Source organism: Cebus imitator, unplaced genomic scaffold (assembly GCF_001604975.1).
Source record: "Cebus imitator isolate Cc_AM_T3 unplaced genomic scaffold, Cebus_imitator-1.0 Scaffold3, whole genome shotgun sequence".
NCBI lineage: Eukaryota > Metazoa > Chordata > Mammalia > Primates > Cebidae > Cebus > Cebus imitator.
Window position 1 is genome coordinate 11,990,343 of NW_016107318.1, and position 15,238 is coordinate 12,005,580.

Sequence of the window (15,238 nt, forward strand, 5' to 3'; positions counted from 1 at the left end):
AGATACTGATTTATGATTTACATAGTACATTTTGAAATTTATCAACATCAGGCTAACAGTATATTACCTATATCTATAGACAAACTATACTTCCAAAAAAGAAAATGGTATATTGGACATAAATATTTGTGACAAAATATTATATTCTCACCTATAGAGTCAGGCAATTGTTGCAACATATTGGATGACAGTAAGAGGTCCTCAAGGGCTTCACATCCAGAAATATCCATGTCAACTGTTTCTATTCTGTTTTTTGACATATCCAGGTATACCAACATCTTTAACTTCCCTATAGACTTGATGACATTGCATAAACTCAGGGTTAGTTGAAAATATTTCACAAGACATAAAGTTGTAAGAACCACAACACTGTAAAGTTTATTTTAAAAGCAACCACAACAATAACAAGTGCTGGCAAGAATGTGGAGAAATTATAACCTTCAAACATATAGCCACTTTGCAAAACTGTCTGGCAGTTTCTCAAAATGACCCAACAATAAATAGATATATTCCACTATAGGTATATACCACTGAGAATAAAAACACATGTACACACAAAACTTACACAAAGGGTCACAGATGCATTATTCACAATGCCGAAAACTGATAACAACCCAAATGTCCATGAATTGATGAATGCATAAACCAAATATGGTATACACATATAAATAAAATATTACTTGGCAATAAAAAGAAATAAAGCATTGATACATGTTATACAATGGATGAGCCTTGAAAATATATGCAAAGTAACAGATGCCAGTCACAAAAGACCGCATATTGTATGATTTCATTTATATGAAATGTCCAGAATATGCAAATCCATAGAGATAGAAAGTTGAGTAAGATTGCTAGGAGCTGGGTGGATGAGATTATGGGAGTTACTGCTAGGTTCAGAGTTTCTTTTAGGGATCATGAAAATGTTCTAAAATTAGATTGTACACATGCTTGTACAACTATGTAAGTAGTTTAAAAACCACTGAACTGCATATGATAGGTGAATTATATCTCAATGCAGCAGTTAGAAAATGTCAACAATCTTGAAGCTGGCACTGAATAAAATAAATAACTCCCAACTAAATAAGCTGCCACTGAAACAATGACATTGACATGTTGATCCTTAAAACTTTAAATGCATAACAAATGTTTTAAATTTTAATTTTGGAGATTACCCTGCTAATCAGAGTCAATGTTTTGCTCATTCAATGACTCTTTTTGAAGGATCTACTATGTACCAGTATCTGTGTTATATATTGAAGGACAGTCAAGAACAAGACAGCTAAGTATGGGGATAGACTTGCCATGATGAAGGCAAAGTTTTTATCCATAAGGAGTTCTCAGTAGTGAAGGAAACTTTCAAGTAAAAAAAAGCTTATAATGCCCTGGGACATGTGCAATAAAAAGCAAGTAGTGAATGCCACAGAAAAGAGAAGGACTGCAAATGGCCTGGAAGATGCTGCTTGTCAAAAGAAGAGAAACTGTACCTGGAAGAGAGACCAGCACGTGCATTTATAAAGTATGACAAAGCATGCTACGACTGAAGAGGATTGGGAAATTCAAAGCGGCTGAGTACAGTAATCAAGCTGAGATTACAGGAAGAAGCCAGCTGCTGAAAGGGTTTATATGTCATGTGAAGAAATAAGAACTCTATTTTATAGGCAAGGAAAGCAAAAGGATTGTAAGATGGGGAATGACATGATTATATTTATGCTTAGAAGAAATAATTTCAGGGAACTTTCAAAAGCTGGAGTCAAGCAGATCTGTTAGAAGGATACAGAATTATTTTAGCTGTTAAGGCAACGGAAGTGACGATGAAGAGGGGATGGACTCCAGAGAAAGTTAGAAGTGGAAAGATTGGATTAGTAACTGATTTCTAGGTGAGGGAAGGATCAACCCATACCTTGCGCAAGGAGTGAACATGTGGGTGGGACATGGACTACAGGAGTTAGGGCAGGATGTAGGTCTTCATTTTTCTTTTCCTTTAGGGCATGTTTTGTAAATAAATGTTCCACACATTTCAGTTCCTCAGTGAATGGTTCATCTGTTTATCTGCTCTACCTGTGCACACTTTACCATCTCTACTTACTTGACAGAGTATAAACAAATATACAATAAGTAAATAAATGTATTACATACACACAAGCTCACACTTGGCACTATGCTAAGTGCTTTATATATATATTATTTGATTCAATATTTTATATTTTTGCTACACAAAATGTGTTCTGCAGACCAGCAGCATTGACACCACCTGGAAGCTTGTTAGAAATGTATAATCTCAGATCTATCCCAGACCTGCTGAATTAGAATCTGCATTTTAACATATATTAAAGATTAGAGATTAGGTAATATCACATGTTGGATTCCTTGGGAAGGAGAGACAAAGACAGAAGTTTTTGAGAGTGTTTCGGATCAACACCAGTGAAAAGGATGAGACAGTGAAGAAGGGGAGCAGGATTGGGTAGGCAAGAAGTTGGGCTATGATGAAGTCTTAAAAAGTCCTTGGTGGACACTTCAAAGAGCACTGAAGCTGAGATTGACCTAAAGTTGTTCTGAGCAGAGGATGAAGAGCTGAGCCTTTTTATACCTGCATTGATTAAACATTGGATGGAGGTCTCTGGGAATGGGGTTATGGTCTTGGGTGAAGATGTTCTTTTTAGGTGACGCAATTTCTGAAGAAGGCTGGAGAGCTGCAAGCGGCATTTCCAGAAGCTGGGGCAATAATTTCTTCCGTCCTGGAGAAGGATGCATGAGAGCATCTACTACAAGTAACACTCCAAGGTTATGTCATTGACATGGGGTGGAGCTGGTATCAAACTCACTTTTATCAGGCTACAGACTACAAAGCCCATTTGGAGGGCACACATCCTTAATTAACTCAATGCAAATTTCTAGCCCTGCTCCCTCAGCTTTTCTTGTGGGTGCAGAGTGTGAGCACAGGCTTAGAGTGACTGAATATTTGCTAGCCAGAATCAGAGTACTTTGGGTGAGTCAGCCCAGAGGGCTGAGTTGCTCCTCATGCTTGGAAATGTGTCACTTGGAAAAATACTGTCACTTTACTCACAGTTTTCCATCCCAAGGAACTATCATGTTACCTAAGCTTACTCTTCTTTTCCATTGAGCAATGAAAGAATGGTGTGTGTGTTTGTGTGTGTGTGTGTGTGTGTGTGTGTGTGTGTGTGTGTTTCCTTTTTGTTCCTTTATCATGAGATAGCATGAGAAAATTAATTTTCTCCTTGAAGCTTCCTTCATTGCTGTCTTCAGCATAACTTAATATTTTGGTGTGCAGTTCCTAAATATTCTTTTTAGAATAACACTTTGATGTTTAAAACACTGTATTAAGGCAATTGTAGCCTGAGGACTGTAAAGGCACAAATTCGTACAGTCCTTGAGGATCGTGAATGTTGATCCCCCATCCTCTGGGCATAGAGGGGTCTATAGGTGAGCAGTGGACAGCAAATGAAAAGAGTGAAAACCATAAGTGAAACAAGATACTGGAGTTTGTTTAAAATAAATATGAATTAAATACACGGTTTAGTCACATTTTGGTTGATTAAACCTTAGATTGATGGTCACAAGATAGAACTATGTAAAAGACTAAATATTTTATCTTATTTATTTGCTTCTCTGATTTGTGAAAAACACAGTGGAAAAATATAGCCCAGGTATCCAAAAGTATTCACAAAATATATTAACTTTATTATGATATACGAACTAAGAAAAAAGTGAATGTGTTTCTTTTCCCTGTGGTTAATGATATTAAATGTTTTAATTATTCTGAGAAACCGACAGACATAGGCTGGAGACCGCACTCAGATGAGTCACTCAAAGACAAGCATTTCGGGTTAACTGAAAAACAATTCTTCACCACCGCCAACATCCAGAAAGCCACAGCTATTTCTGGCAGTGAGGTGTAGGGTATTCCCACACAGCGCATAACAAAATACCAAGTGCAAGTATGTGAAATAAAGTAAGGACTCTATATACAGCCAGAAGTACATATGAAGAATCTACTCTTGAGACAGACAAATTAGGCAGCATTATATGCTTTATGGAAGATTTCATCCCTACCTTTCTATTTATATAACAAACTTATTGAGAAATTTGGCATGTGAGTTGATTTGCACAGTGGATTTTGGGAATGTAATCATTGTGAAAAGTAAAATTCTCATTTGTACATTCTATTGGTTCCATAGAGAGCTTTTGGGAGCTTTACAGTCAACAGCAGCCTCTGGTGCTGGTTTGAATTACAACTCCACCATTTACTGGCTGTGTTATCTTGGGCCAGTTACTTTTTTTGTGTTTTAGTTTCCTCATCTATAAAATGGGGATGGTAGCAGAACTTACTTCATAGGGTTGTTGTAGGGATTCAATGAATCAATATTTGTAAAACACAGAGAGAATGCCTAGCCCATGGTAAATGCTATGTATATTTTAAATAAGTAAATACACTGAAGAAGAGGTATAAACTTTCAACTAGGCATATATGCTGATTCCTCAGTCTTTGCACAGGGGTTGATAAGTGTCTTACCTGTGTTGCCTCAGGATTTGTACATACCTTGACTACAGCACAAATCAGGCTCTGCTATGAGTAGTAAAATCCAGATCTGTTTATCCTGCCATGTGTGAGCTTCTCAAACAAATATATTCAAGGTCATTGAATATATTATCTTTGAAACCCTGATATTAGCATAGTTTCTGATTCATAAAGTTTTGCTGGTACATGATTTTTAAATAAATCAGTAAACAATAGATGTGCATATTTTTCTGTTTTGTGTCTGTGATGGTATAAATGTATCTTTTGATAAGAGCATAAATTATTTTTCCATAATCTTTTTTTCACATTTTCTCCTTTATGTGGTTTTATGCTTGTTTAAAGAGAGAATAAATGTCTTGTTCTTGTTGGTTTTGCTGTCATTTTAAGTAATTTTTAATGTCAATTCAAAAAGGAAATAAAATTGGCTTTGAGAATACACATCTAAACCTCTGTGTTGGCTGAAGATTTATTACATATTCACCTGCCATGGCTACTTAGACCAATGCCAGGAGTTTGGAGTTGTACAAAACAATAGGGAGACTTGTGTTTGCTCTTGTTCTCTCTCTCTCTCTCTCTCTCTCTCTCAGTGTGTGTGTGTGTGTGTGTGTGTGTGTGTGTGTGTGTGTGTAAGTGGCAAAGGGCAGTGTTTTATGGGAACACTCTTCTGTTAGATGGAAAAAATAGGAATAATCACACTCAGTGAGTTGACTGGTAAACCTATACTCAGGAGATATTACTGGGCTGGCCTTTAGTTGAGGAAAAAATTTGACTCTGGTTTAACTTTCTGTTTTTAATAGTGTATGATCCTTGCCATTTTCAAAAATTCACATGGGTTCTACTGAAAATCACCTGAACTGAGAGAGATTTTTATTTTGTAGAAGAGCTCTAACAAAATGAACAAAAACTGTTGTCTAGTTACTTGTAAAAATAAGGTTGATTTTGTAAAAATAAAACTTCTATATGGCATTTTGCTCTTTAAAAATATAACTATAAATTATTTCAGCTTTTAAATAACAGTAAATGTGGGAAGAGATGACAAATATACTCTGAAGGGAATAAGAAAAATCTTTCTTACATTTTTGTACACCTATAACACTCACAAAAAGATACATAACATACTAAGAAAAAAAGGTGAAAACGCTTGGTGACTGAACACTGCTATTGAGTATTACTTTACTTTGAAATGCAAACACTGAAATTTAAGATTTGAGATTATTAACAGATACAACAAATATCTAACATAAATATTAGACAACATGGTAGAATAAAAACTTACATACCCCAGGTAGCACTTGTAATGCATTATTATCCATCCATAACTCCCTCAAATTTTGTATTTGATCCAGAACTTCAGGCTGGGAGGAAGGTAGGAAGGAGAGAGGAAAAGAAAATTAAATTAGTTTTTACTTATCACAAATATAAGATGCAATTTCTTGAATCTTGAGCTTTGATTTGGGAATCTAGTGTTAATCGTCTAAGAACGATTCCACGTTTAACAGACCTCCAGAAAAACTGGTATTCCCTGATGTAGACAATTTGGAATTGAGCTGGAATCAGTCAGAAAGATAATAATAATATGGAAGATCTATTACGCACACGCATTCTTCCTGAATACCTTAAAATTATTTTTTTGAGCACTGATTACACTCTATTTGATAAATGTCTGCCTTTGTCACTAGAGTATAAGCTTTTGAAGACCTGAGGAATGTTTGTTTTGTAATCACTATATACTCGTATCCCTGTTGCTTGCCATGGGCACATAGTAAGTTCTTACTGTGTGTGTATTAGCACCTGGCACACAAACACCCATGCACACGCAGGAGTTACAGAACTGTGATGAGGTAATATTGGGTTGGTGCAATTATGTTTGCACCAACCTAATAATATGAGTAAAACGAGTAAGACACATTGACTTAAAAAAAAAATAAGTCCCCAACCTACCACCTGAAGAACTATGGACTTCTAATGACTTCCTTTTGTCAATGAATAATTATTTGTTGAATAGTCGGGGATGCCTCCTGCATGTAATGTACAATGTAAGATGCACAGTCATATAAACCCCAGTACTTGCCTTGAAATAGCTGATTATCTAGATCTAGATCTAGGGGAGAGAAATGTTTATAAATAACTAAAACACAAGGCAGCCTACAGTAAAATACTTTAGAATATGTTTTAAAAGTTCAGAGAAGGGAGAGAGAATATGATCAAAGTGTAACATGTAGTATATAACAAAATACTTTCATTCTCTAACTAGAAGGTATCTATAACTTCTAACTCCTGGCAGCAGATTATATAGAGAGAATAGAGGGTGCTATTGCTGCCAACGTCATAACCTTCCTTGTGGTAGCCTAATTTCTCTCCAGAAATTATCCCCTTCCTTATTCTTAGGCCTTGTGCTTTCTTTGAAGCCCATCCTTTTTTTTTTTTTTTTTTTTTTTTTTTTTTCCCTTCTTTTTTTTTTTTTTTTTTTTTTTTTTTTTTTTTTTTTTTCTTTTTTTTTTTTTTTTTTTTTTTTTTTTCCACTTCAGGGATGACTAAGGCCTCAGCTAATTAGCACATAAAACCCACCTGGCCACAGAGATTGGTTCAGGGATGGGAACATGACCCATTCAGAACACATACAAAGCAATGAATCTTTGTGACTTCTGAGGAAAAGACTTTTGCTCTACTCTGCCAGATTTGAAACAGAAAGGGAACAGTCCTGGGAACTTCACACATGACAAAAAGGAGAGCCTGTCTGAGGATAGAGCATTTCTACAGAAAGTAGCGCTAAAGGATAAATCCTGGTGAGATCATATAACCCTGGAAGGCATATTTTCTGTTTTTTTCTAACTGAAAGAATTATTACTTACTGAAACAACAAAATACAAAACAGTTCAATAAACTTTGGAACCTAACTAGGTTCCAAAATAAAAAAGCAGTGCATTTTGCAGAATACTTGTAGAAAAGAAAAGAATTCTATCAAAGTTACCGAGAGAATATTAGTAATTGTAGGTCTGTGGAGGTTATCTACATATTCTTAACAAATTAGGAGGGCTTAAGACTTCCAGACCTACTTTGGAGATAGTCTCTTATTCCTTTAGCCTGTGCTTGCTATAGAACTTATGGTACAATTCTTCGAAGAAGTTTCCCTAACAAGGACTGAAATTTAAAGTTAGAGACATGGCATTCTGCTGTGAAATCAAAGACATCTATGAGGTAGTACAGAGGATGTGCGTGTGTGCATGTAGAAAAATACTTCTACTGTTACTTAGATCATAGAGAACAGGCAATGAACTGCTCTGCCTATATTTCAGGCTGGATAAGGATGGAAAACATAAATTATGTAGGAAGCACTCTGATATGCAGAGGTTTTGAGGCAGAGGGCTGCTAGCAACAGGCAGGTAAGCTGGAAAACATCAGTCGTGTGGTTCTTCTCTCTTCTCTTCTCTTCTTTTTCTTTTCTTTTCGATGGAGTCTCACTCTGTTGCTGAGGCTGGAATGCAGTGGTGCAATATCAGCTCACTGCAACCTCTGCCTCCTGGGCTCAAGTGATTCTCCTGCCTTGGCCTCTAAGTAGCTGGGACTACAGGCGTGGGCCACCATGCCTGGCTAATTTTTGTATTTTTAGTAAAGACAGGGTTTCACCATGTTGGCCATGCTGGTCTTGAACATTTGACTTAAGGTGATCCACCTGCCTCAGCCTCCAAATGTTATTTTATTTATTTATTTATTTTTTGGCCTAAGTATTAGGCAGCTGTAAGGAGAAGCAAAAGAGCTGCATACTGGGCAAGGTTCAAAAAAGCTGAGATGTATATAATAAGACAGAAACTGATGTACAAACTTGTAATAGTAAACATTATTATTACTCAGGGTTGGCCAGGTTATGCTGTTTTAACAAATTAACCCTGAAATCTCAGTGATCTTGCGATACAATCTCAAGACTGTCAGGAGAGCCAAAGCAAGGGAAGAGAGAGTTTGGAAAATTCATCTTTGTTCTTAAAGATACTGGGCTGCAAGTGACATGCAGCATTTATGCTTATAGCTCATTGTCTAGAACTATTTATATGACCTCACCCTAAGAACAAGGAAGGCTGGGAAATGTAGGGGGAAGATGCGGATTATTTGGTAAATACTGTTGTCTGTGCCACACAGTGACACTGTATGAAAAAAGGAATGACAAGAATGGATACACATCCCTCATTAAGTAATATCTTATTAAACATTTTCTAAGTGCTGGGCATTACATTAGTCATAGTGTATGGTATGGTCTCTGCCCTCAAGAAACTCAAAGCTTGTATTTTTTTTTTTTTTTTAAAGGAGATAGACTTTGTTGCATAAGTGAAGGAGTGTAATTAAAATATTTTTAATGGGAAGTGATTTTGGCAGATTGGTGTTCTGTATATATGCTCTATCCTATTCAAAAAAAGAAAAACAAAAACAGGAAATTTAACAGGGCTAGTAATGAAAGAGGTAATGAAGAATAAAAAGCAGTTGATTCAGGAAACATTTAAAAGATAAAAATGTAGGACTTGGTGACAGGATATGGGGGCGAGGGAGTGAGTCATGCAGAAACATGTCTTCCAGTCTCCCAGCATGCGGTGATGTCACCAATGGAGATGCAGAATATCAAGGTGGAAACAGATAAATGGGAGAGACTGAAATAAGTTTTAATCATAATTAACTTTAGGTTCCTGGGGACATAGGTGGAGATGACCAGGAATCAGCTGTCTATCAAAATCTGAAGCTTAGGGAATAGGTTTGAGCTGGAGATACAGCTTAGAAGTGTCACAGAAGTAGGAACTCACGTGAATGAGCTCTCCAAGGGGCATGTGAGGGGAACTAGAGTGCAGCTGACTGAGGACTGTACCTTAAGGGACACTAATACTTGAGGGCTGAAAACAGGAAGAGCAATAAGAAGAAATGGAGTCTAGAAGTATAAGGGTGACTAGAGTCCAATGAATACAGTTGTTTTAGGAAAAAGGAAGTGAACAAGAGCATCTTACACAGGAAAAGTGTCCAGTGAAGAGAGATTGAGGATATCACTCCATTTTTAAAACAGTAGATCACTAGTAACCTTGACGATAAACATTGTGATGGTTAATACTGAATGTGAACTTGATTGGATTGAAAGATGCAAAGTATTTATCTTGTGGGTATCTGTGAGGGTGTCGCCAAAGGAGATTAACATTTGAGTCAGTGGGCTTGGGAAGGCAGACCCACCCTTAATCTGGGTGGGCACCTTCTAATCAGCTGGCAGCAAATATAAAGCAGGTAGAAAAGCATGAACACCTAGACTGGCTTAGCCTCCTAGCCTACATCTTTCTCCCTGCTGGATGCTTCCTGCCCTCAAACATTGGACTACCATGCTGGATGCTTCCTACCCTCGAACGTTGGACTCCAAGTTCCTCAGCTTTGAGACTTGTACTGGCTTCCTTGCACCTCAGCTTGCAGTCAACCTATTCTGGGACCTTGTGATAGTGTGAATTAATATTACTTAATAAACTCTCCTTTTTATATCTATCTATCCTATTAGTTCTGTCCCTCTAGAGAACCCTGACTAATACAGACATTTCATGTGATAACTATCTTACAGTGAGTTGAAGATAAATAGGAAGAAAATAAATAGATACAATATAGATAGAAAGTTCTTTGTAAAGTCTGAATGAGAAGAGAGGAGAAAAGTTAGGGGGCTATGAAGAAACTGAGGGGTCAAGGGAAAGGAAAGCTGATGTGAAGACACTAGCAAAGAGGAACAGATTCAAGATAGATAAGATGCTACAAAAATAATGGAGTAAATTCCAAGAGGAGACAATGGAGAGGAGATTGACAGGCACAGGAGGAGGGGCTGACACTGAATAGAAGTGAGGCATCTCATTTGTTCAGACTAGAGGGAAGATTGCAGGGATGGTATGGGTGTAGGTGGCATGGTGGAAGGAGGGCTTGTAGTTGAGGGAGGCATTTCTAAGCTCTCAAATTTTCTTGATGAAGTAGGAAATGAGGTAATCTGTTAACATAAGGGAACAAGAATTTTGTATACATCAGCAGCTGGGGAGAATGGTCCATACTGAAGTAGTTTGAGAGGAATCACTGAAGGCAATCAAGAGAGTTGTATCAATGATAACAATTATAACTTTTTTTGGTGGTGGGGCCAGGAAGGGAATTGATAGTCTAGAAGAAAATTGAAGAAATAAAAGACTTCAGGTTTCCATAGGTCAGAGAAGAGTGTAGCAGGAGCAAGGGACAGACAGAAGTGGAAGAAGGAAAAATCAGAATTTAGAGCAGAATTTGGAGAGTCAAGATTTCTGAAGTCATTTTGGGCAATGGCAAAATTCAAACTGTAGCTCTGGGGAGAGTTGGCTAAGGTACAAAATATAAAGTCTTGGTGTGTGGGTTGGGGAGGATGCTGTGGGAACATAAGGCCTTTCATGATTTCCAGGATTTGGGCAACCTGTGATGCATAAATTGCTCTCTTGGCTGTGTCAGGCAAAGTGGCAGAGAAATATGATCAATCATACCTCTGAAATTTCTGTATTTCTCGGTTCTACTGGAAACTTTAGGCATCTATAACTACTTGGAAAGAGATCACTGACTCTAGTCTGTATTTCTACTTTATTTCAAAGGTTCTAATTTAATTTATTTAATAACATAGGGTGGTAATAGTCCTACTTTATGGATAAAGAATCTGATTATCATTTCCTGGGGAAAATGAGAATAATTTGATGGAGGTTGCATAACTGTAGATTATATTGTTGCTCAGGTCTTTTGGCTACAAAAATGACATCATCTTAGAGCTTAAAATTGAAATTCCAAAATAATTAATACAGTTGGTGATCACAAATGCCCAATAAAGAAAGTAAAGCATATGCTGTATTTTTTAAAAAAAGTACTTTTAATACTGGATATTATAAAATGTACTACAGAGAAAAACAAAAATTTCCTAAGAATAGCATAGACAAAACATAGCAGATCCATATATAGCCTTGTTGAAAAGAAGACAAACCACAACATGAAATGATATAACAGTATTTCATAATCAATAGATGATTTTAAAGTGGACCTTGGAACTTAACTAAGTGGCTTACATCCAACCAACACATACATCACATTTTTCTATGATAATTTAATCACTAAGTCAATTGTTCCCATTAAAAATGAGTGAATTAACTCTAGGATAACTTGGAATATTCAATGCTGGTGAAAGTGCAATAAGATGAGCACTCTCATAAATGGCTTTTGAGATTATAAACTGTAATCTTTTTGGAAAACATTTTCAAATATGAATCTTATACCTCAAAAACTTTCATGTCTACTTCTAAGCAACTATCCTATCTAAATGATCTGAAATATAAAAAGAAACCAATACAAAATTTTAATTACAGAATAATATTAAAAAGTTGGTCATAACCTAACTAAACAACAGTGTAAGGTAAATTATGAAAAAGTGATATGTTGGTAAAATGCACAGCAATGAAAACGAATTATCTATATTTTTATGTATGAAGAGGAATAGATCTTGCAAACAATATTGCATAAGTAAGCAAGTACAGAAAATTTATATAGCACAAATCAATTTACACAAGAAAAAAACTGCTATATAATGCATGAATACATGCATTTTGAAACAGAAATATGGAATAGATGTACAACAAACTCAAAGCAGTAATTTCCTTGGTGAAGAAGGGATTGGAATAGGACTTGGAGGGGGAACATAGAAGATGTCTACTTTATAGCTGCAATGTTTTTTCTCTTTAAAACAGAGATCAAAATCAAATACAAAATGGATGGGCATGGAGGCTCATGCTTGTAATTCAAGCATTTTGAGAGGCCAAGGTGGGCAGATCACCTGAGGTCAGGGGTTTGAGACTAGTCTGGCCAAGATGGTCAAATGCCATCTCTATTAAAAATACACAAATTAGCCAGATGTGGTGGCGCATGCCTGTAATCCCAGCTACTTGGGAGGCTGAGGCAGAAGGATTGCTTGAAATGGGGAGGCAGTGAGCCAAGATCACACCACTGTACTCCAGCCTGGGAGACAGAGTGTATCCTTTTCAAGGTGATTTTACCATGATCGATAAAAATGAGCTGATAAAATGGTTACATCAATATTAACACAGAGAAATTCTATATTTTGTATGACTGAAATAAATTCCAATAACTCCTGCCATGTATATGCAATTTTAGGCTGTTCCATTAATTTGTTTTTATTTAATTTTATCTTTCCATAGGCTACTGGGGAACAGGTGGTGTTTGGTTAAATGAGTAAGTTATTTAGTGGTGATTTGTGAGATTTTGGTGCACCTATCACCCAAGCAGTATACACTACACCCAATTTTTGGTCTTTTATCTCTCACCCTTTCCCACCCTTTTCCCCTGAGTTCCCAAAGTCCACTGTGTTATTCTTATGCCTTTGCATTCTTATAGCTTAGCTCTCACAAATGAGTGAGAACATATGATGTTTGGTTTTCCATTCCTGAGTTACTTCACTTAGAATGGTCTCTAATCTCATCCAGGTTGCCGTGAATGCCATTAATTTCATTTCTTTTTATGGCTGAGTAGTATTCCATTGTGTGTGTATGTGTGTGTGTGTGTGTGTGTGTGTGAGTGTATACACACCACAGTCTCCCTATCCACTCATTGGTGTATATATATATACACCACAGTTTCCCTTTCCATTCATTGATGGGCATTTGGGTTGGTTCCATGTTTTGCAATTGCAAATTGTGCTGCTATAAACATTCAAGTGCAAGTATCTTTTTCAATATAATGACTTCTTTTCTTCTAGGTAAATACCTAGTAGTGGGATTGCTGGATCAAATGGTAGTTCTACTTTTAGTTCTTTAAGGAATCTCCACACTGTTTTCCATAGTGGTTGTACTAGTTTACATTCCCGCCAGCAGTGTAAAAGTGTTCCCCTTTCACTGCATCCAGGCCAACATCTATTATTTTTGATTATGGCCGTTCTTGCAGGAGTAAGGTGGTTTCACATTCTGGTTTTGATTTGCATTTCCCTGATCATTAGTGACGTTGAACATTTTTTCATGTTTGTTAGTCATTTGTATATCTTCTTTATAGAATTATCTATTCATGTCCTTAGCCCACTTTTTGATGGGATTGCTTCTTAGTTTGAGTTCATTGTAGATTCTGCATATTAGTCCTTTGTCAGATATATAGATTGTGAAGATTTGCTCCACTTCATGGTTTATCTGTTTACTCTGCTGAATGTTCCTTTTGCCATGCAAAAGCTCTTTAGTTTAATTAAATCCCAGCTACTTATTTTTTCATTTTTACTGCATTTGCTTTCGGGTTCTTGGTTATGAAATCATTGCATAAGTCAATGTCTAGAAGGGTTTTTCCAATGTTGTCTGCTAGAATTTTTACAGTTTCAGGTCTTAGATTTAAGTCCTTGATCCATCTTGAGTTGATTTTTGTATAGATGAGAGATGAGGATCCAGTTTCATTGTCCTAAATGTGGCTTGCCAATTATCCCAGCACTATTTGTTGTTGAATAGGGTGTCCTTTCTCCACTTTGTTTTTTTTTTGCTATGTCAAAGATTAGTTGGCAGTTTAAGAAATAGGATTTATTTCTGAGTTCTCTATTCTGTTCCTTTGATAAATGTGCCTATTTTTATGCCAGTACCATTCTGTTTTGGTGAGTATGGCCTTATAGTTTGAAATCAGGTAGTGTGATGCCTCCAGATTTGACCTTTTTGCTTAGTTTTGCTTTGGGTATGTGGGCTCTTTCTTGGTTCCATATGAATTTTAGGATTGTTTTTTCTAATTCTATGAAGAATGATGGTGGTATTTTGATGGGAATTGCACTAAATTTGTAGATTGCTTTTGGCAGTATGGTTATTTTCACAATATTGATTCTACCCATCCATGAGTATGGGATGTGTTTCCATTTGTTTGTGTCATCTATGATTTCTTTCAGCAGTGGTTTGTAGTTTTCCTTGTGGAGGTCTTTCACCTCCTTGGTTAGGTATATTCCTAAGCCTTTAATTTTTTTGCAGCTATTGTAAAGGGGGTTGAGTTCTTGGTCTGATTCTCCTCTTGGTTGTTGTTGGTGTATAAAAGAGCTACTGATTTGTATACATTAATTTTGTATCTAGAAACTTTGCTAAATTCTTTGATCAGTTCTAGGAGCTTTCTGGAGGAGTCTTTAGGGTTTTCTAGGTAAACAATCATATCATCAACAAACAGCAACAGTTTGACTTCCTCTTTACCAATTTGGATACCATGTATTTGTTTCTTTTGTCTGATTGCTCTGGCTAGGACTTCCAGTGCTATGCTGAAGAGGAATGGTGAGAGCGGGTATCATTGTCTTGTTCCAGTTCTCAGAGGGGATGCTTTCAACTTTTCTCTACTCTGTATTATGTTGACTATGGGTTTGTCATAGATGGCTTTTATTACATTGAGGTATGTCCTTGTATGCCAATTTTGCTGAGTTTTAATCAAAAAGGGATACTGGATTTTGTTGAATGCTTTTTTGACATCTGTTGAGATAATCTTGATTTTTTTTTATTCTGTTTATGTGGTGCATCACATTTGTTGACTTGTGTATGTTAAACCATCTCTGTATCCCTGGTATAAAACCCACTCAATCATGGTGGATTATCTTTTTGATATGTTGTTGGATTCAGTTAGCTAGTATTTTGTTAAGGATTTTAGAATCTGTGTTCATCAGGGATATTGATTTGTAGTTTTCTTTTTTTTTTTTTT

The 15,238-nt window shown here is 36.4% G+C and overlaps 1 protein-coding gene across 8 annotated transcripts in view; it reads right to left on the minus strand.

Annotated features, from left to right (window-relative positions):
• Positions 1 to 15,238, minus strand: part of LRRC7 (leucine rich repeat containing 7) — a 579,044-nt gene that overhangs the window by 136,024 nt on the left and 427,782 nt on the right. For all 8 annotated transcript variants that reach the window (XM_037739858.1, XM_037739854.1, XM_037739849.1 and 5 more), the window contains exons 9-10: positions 5,818 to 5,892; positions 152 to 296 (exon numbers count right to left, since the gene is read on the minus strand). In XM_037739858.1, coding sequence (XP_037595786.1) covers positions 152 to 296; positions 5,818 to 5,892 — 220 coding nt within the window. The remainder of the gene's footprint in view (positions 1 to 151; positions 297 to 5,817; positions 5,893 to 15,238) is intronic.